This window comes from Echinops telfairi, unplaced genomic scaffold (assembly GCF_000313985.2).
Source record: "Echinops telfairi isolate 266 unplaced genomic scaffold, ASM31398v2 ScPeMD7_5592;HRSCAF=6446, whole genome shotgun sequence".
Taxonomy (NCBI): domain Eukaryota; kingdom Metazoa; phylum Chordata; class Mammalia; order Afrosoricida; family Tenrecidae; genus Echinops; species Echinops telfairi.
The window spans coordinates 28544263-28549613 of NW_022109491.1; the positions used below are offsets into that span (position 1 = coordinate 28544263).

General features: G+C 41.1%; 1 protein-coding gene across 2 annotated transcripts in view; it reads left to right on the forward strand.

The window, feature by feature from the left end:
• Positions 1 to 2658: 2658 nt before the first annotated feature.
• The window catches only part of PTPRA (protein tyrosine phosphatase receptor type A), a 97703-nt gene continuing 95010 nt past the window's right edge, over positions 2659 to 5351 (forward strand). For both annotated transcript variants that reach the window (XM_045295279.1, XM_004697876.2), the window contains exon 1: positions 2659 to 2731. In XM_045295279.1, the coding sequence (XP_045151214.1) occupies positions 2705 to 2731 (27 nt within the window). In that variant the 5' untranslated portion in view covers positions 2659 to 2704. The remainder of the gene's footprint in view (positions 2732 to 5351) is intronic.

The following is a 5351-nucleotide window of genomic DNA, read 5'->3' on the forward strand; positions in this document are numbered from 1 at the left end:
GAAATAAAATAAATTGGAGAGTGGGCACGTTCTTAAGGCTCTCAGTGTTGTAAAGAGTTGCTGTCTACAGTATCAGCTGTAAGATATCTGTAGCATTAGTTCTTATGACTGCCTTGGATTTTTTTTTTTTTTATGTTGGCTGATTTGTAGCTGAAAATGGTGTCTCTACTCAGTTTCTATCAAAATGACTTCGAAGTCTCTGACCTCCTCTAATATCAGGAAGAGAATCACCTTTAGTATCAGCCCAAGGCTTTTGAGGCTGCAATCATACATGCCACCTCTCATCAACCTTTTTACTCATTCGGACTCCTGCTGTCTTTCCCACGACACTCTCTACTTCTCTGCCGGGTTCAGTAAGTCACTGAACATACAACGCACAGACCTATACTCACAGTGATAGGGTTATTAGAGACATACAGGCATCGATTCGGGATCAGGAACAATTGAGAATATAGGGCAGTTCTCTGATCAGGACAACCTCTTCTCTCTCAGCAGTGCTTGCAGGCCTTTCTTCTGGACCCCCCAAGCCTGCCCTCTCCACCCCACTTGGAGAAGTGTAAGCCCTTTGACTCTGCCCATAAGTGCCTGAGAGTACCCTAGTCAGTTAGGAAGCCACCTGCCCAGAGGTGCCCAGCTCTCTCGCTCCATGGGTTGGTACATCCACTGTCACAATCTTGTTCCCTGGACTAGGAAGCCTGCTGTGCTGTCTCATGCTGGTCTCTGGTTCTGCTGCCATCGTTTCTCTGCCACCACTTCTCACTGCCTTGTGCCATCTCCAGTGTCACAGCTCAGTCTCCTGAGTTTAGGGACTTTAGTGTTTCTTTCCTGTCTCTTCTTGGTGTTAGTCAGGTCCCCCTTTCTGACTCTGGGAAGGTTCAGTTTGAACCTAGTTGGGATGTCTAAACCGACCTTATGAGAGTGCCCTATACCATATCTGTCTGGTCTCACACCCACCAGATGCAGTGTACCTTATTTGCATTATTAATAAGCTATCCTATCCCTTTGGTGGGTGACAAGCACCTTATTTGCATTGCTCCAATGATCATTTGGTGGGGGTTTCAAAACCGTGGCTAGAAATGCCATATAGCAGCAATCTATCGCACTGCAGCTCCTGACCCACAGTCTCTCATAAGGTGTGTAGTGAGCTGTGAATTGAGGATGTGGTGAACTCAGTCCTTTGTGGAAAGTGGGTGGGTGTGGAGAAGGAGAGCTCTGGAATCACACTGATTGGGTTCAAATCCTGGCTCTGCCATTGTGTTAGTCCAGGTTGACTAGAGAAACAAATTCATAGACACTCGTGTTCATAAAAAAAAGAACTTTATATGAAAGAGCAATTGTATATTGAGAAAACATCCCAGCCCAGTCCAGATCAAGTCGATAATTCCAATATCAGCTCATAGGTCATACTAATCTACTAATTACTCTTTAGACTCACGCAGCACATGCAATGATGCCGAATGCAGGAAGATCACAGGCCAGTGGGTAGGAGGTCTTGTGGCTCCAATGGCAGTGGAAGCATCTCAGTGCTGGCATGGATCTCCACGTGTCTCCTCCAGCTCTCTGAGTTCTGGCTGAGATCAGAGTGGCTCCATGTGTCTTGTCAGCAGGAAGATGAAGCAGAGTGTGTGTGTCCCACCTCCAGAGAGGAAGACAGGAGTTCCCAAAATCCTTAGGAGAAGGCCATGCCCATAGAGAAGCATTACTGGCTATGACCTGATTGACAGGCTAGACTCCACCCCTTTGCTCAAGTTGGCAAGAGATTATGTAACTGCCATAGCCATTTACTACTTTGTGACTTCAAGCAGATCTCATCACTTGAGTTTATTCATCTAAATAATGGGGTAATAATAGTATTTGTCTTGGTGGGCTGTTTTGAGGGTTACATGGGGTAGGACACATAAAAATACTTAGCTTGATATCTAGCCTATTGTGTATTCTTAAATATTAGGTGTTTTATTAGGCATTTAATTATTTTTATATCTTAATAATTGGGGAGAGAATATTTCATTGAAATTTCATATTTTATAAGCAAAAAAGAGTGGTTTACAGAATTTCATAGATTTGGCGTCAGTCATTTGGCTAATGAGTTTGGACCTGAAGATGAGTCTTTTGACTACCTAATAAAAGGTTTTTCAACCTCTGCATAGTTAACATTTTGGGCCCAATGATTCTTAGTTGTAGGATGCCCTACTGTGATTTGGAGGATGTTTAGCAGCATCCCCAGCCTCTATCCTCTGGATACTTATAGGACACATCCTCTGCATCCCATCCCACCCCTGGTTTGTCATAATAAAAATACCTTCAGACACTGCCAGATGATTCCAAAGGGACAGAATGTCCTCTGATCGAGAGCAGATTTCCTAGTGAAATGGAAACCCATCCTGCAATGAGATAATCCCAAGTTTCAGGATAAAGGAGGGATGCGCTATCCTATCTCTACCAGGAAGACTTAATCTCTTGTTGACTTCTGTTCTCATGAACTTTTAGTGATCTGAACGAACTGTTGAAGATTAGGCTTTGTAGTATGGCCTCTGGACGTTGTGTAACACCTTGCTAAGCTGTATTTCTTTTCCTGGGAACAATGCACACACATGGTGTTTAAATAGAATTGTTTTTATCTGTCTAAAAGGGGTTTTTTTGGTGTTGTTGTTGTTGCAGGTGGCACAACTAGAAAAGGATATTTATGGAATTCCAATGAGTGGTGATGGATGATGCAGTTCAAATAACTAAGGTAAGAGGAGTAAACCAAAACTGAGCAGACTTTGTCCACTCAGGATTGTTGTGTCCTTACAAAACAAAGCTAAGATCAGATTCTTTCCATCTCTATTTTATTTCAAAGAGTACCTTATCTATTATGATTAAAAACATTTTACCAGTCATTCTCTAAGACGCTGGCTCTCAAGCTGGTCATGAACCAGGGCGTAGAGAGAGAGACCCAAATCTGTGAGCTACAGCTCTGCCCTTCTGCTGTGAGGGCAGCACCTGTGATCCCAGTAATGCACCCTGTGAAAGAACTCATGCATGAGAAAATCAAATAATGCAATTCAAGCAGTTCCTAGGTTACAAAGGAGATCCACTTCTGGGCTTTTAAGAATTGGTCAGTCAGAATAGGCCCATATGATTCTTTCTTAACTGTACTTCAGTGTGAGAGAAAGGAGCCCTGGTGGCTCAGGGTGGAAATCTCCGCTGCTACCCAAATCAAATGGTAGGTGGTTTGAACTCACCAGCCTTTCTGTGGGAGTAAGATATGACAGTTTAGTTCTGTAAAGGATTGCAGCCATGGAAGCCCTGTGCGATGATGGTTCTAGTCTGCTTATAGAGCCACGAGGAGTTGAATCAACATAGCAGTGGTTTTTAAGTGCAAGAAAAGGCAGAGCCATTTAAATGATTTCAAAATGCAGCAAGTGAAGGTACTTGTGATACAGAATTTGTTGCATGGAGGGATTGGTTCGGTCTTCTCAAATTGAGGGAAATTTACATAATATTAAAGGGTAAGTAGGCATTGTCCATAAGTGGGAAATTCATGACCCAGCCTCGCTGTCTTCAGTCTTACGTGCAGTGTTAAGGATCTTATAAAGGAAAACCTAAGTTTTATAACTTAACCTTACCATTTATTACATTTTAAGTTGAGGTGGTTTTTTCCTTCTTATATTCAGGTGGTTGGTTCTTTTTAAGTTAATTTTCTTATATGGTGTGAGGAAGGGACCCGTCTTCATACTTCATGTGAAAATCTAGCCCTATCACCATTTGTTGAAGAAAGAGTATTCACCTATTGAATGGGTTTGGCATTCTTGTTAAATCAATTGACTGGGTTTGTTTCTGAACTCTCCTTTCTATTATCTTGATTCATATATATGTCATACCAGTACTACCTTTTGGATTACTACAACTCTAGTATGTTTTGAAATCAGGATGTGTGAGTCCTCCAACTTTTTTTTTTTACAATGTGCTTTTGATTATTTGGGACCCTTTGCAAGGAAAAAGGCTGTTGGAGTTTTGATAAGGATTGTGTTGAAGTTATAGATTGTTTTCAGTAGTAGTAACATCATACCAACATTAAGACTTTCAGTCCGTGAGCATGGATGTCTTTGTATTTATAGAGATCGTCTATAATTTCTTTCAGCAGTGCAATATCTTCCCCCCTCCCCCATTAATATATGAGGGATACTGTCAGGCATAATGCACTGGGTAAGAACATTTGTAACAAGGATCCCCGGTGGAGCTGTGAGTTAGGCATTGAACTGCTAACAGCAAGGTGAGTGGTTCTGACCCACCAGCTACTTCATAGGAGAAAGAGGAGACTGTCTGGTTTTGTAAAGATTTATGGCCTTGGAAGCTCTACGGTTGATACTCACTGAGTGCAATCAGGTTGATGGCAAGTGGGCATTTTACAAAGGGTTGCAATTTAGAACTCTGACAAATCAAGAAAAGCACACGAAACCCTGTAGACCAACAGTCCTCAACTAGGGAGGTGATTTTGCCCTCTGGGGCTCGGGGAATTGGGCAATATATGGAAACACATTTGGTTGTCTGGTGCTACTAGCGTCTAATAACAGCTGTCCACAACAAAGAGATAACGGTCCCAAATTGGCAATAGAAACCATGCTGTAGATACATGAGTAATAGACATGAGGCACATGATATAAGGTCATACAAATGGGTAATACATTTTTAAAAATGTGCTTATTACTGATAACCAAAGAAATTCAAATCAAAATATTGAGACTCAATTTTTGCTTGAGAAGAATCTATGCTGGTACCATATAAAAATACTTACTTTTTCATATTCCTGGACAGCATATTGATGATACACACTCTCTCTCTCTTTCTCTGTCTGTCTCTCTCTCTCAAAAGCCTTAAGACAATCCTGTGGGTCTACAGTGTCCCTTCCAGAAGCTTTTTCTAAGGGAGTGATGTGGAACTATACATTTGTTTAAGTAATATAGTTGAAAAATTGTAATAATGCATATGTGGGGGAAAAGACAAAAATATATTAAAATTTCAATGTGTGGAAAATGTTACTTAATATTATCATCAGCCAGAAATAATAAAGGAAAAGAATGATCAAGTTAAAATAAAAAATGATCACATTAAGAAACTATACCATTAGCAGATTTAAAGACAAACTAAGAAAAAAAAGCAACACTTAGCAGAAGACGTTAGTGTCCTCAGTATAGATAGAACTATACATATTTATAAGAAGAGTGACCAGGGGAGGGGAGTAGAAAGATCCCCAGGGAATGATGAGGGTGGACATTGGAGACTGGGCATGGTGCCCCAACAGGCTAGACTGGAAAACACAAGTTTTTCTTGCTTGGTATATATTAATTTGTTCTTCGTCAGTGGATTGA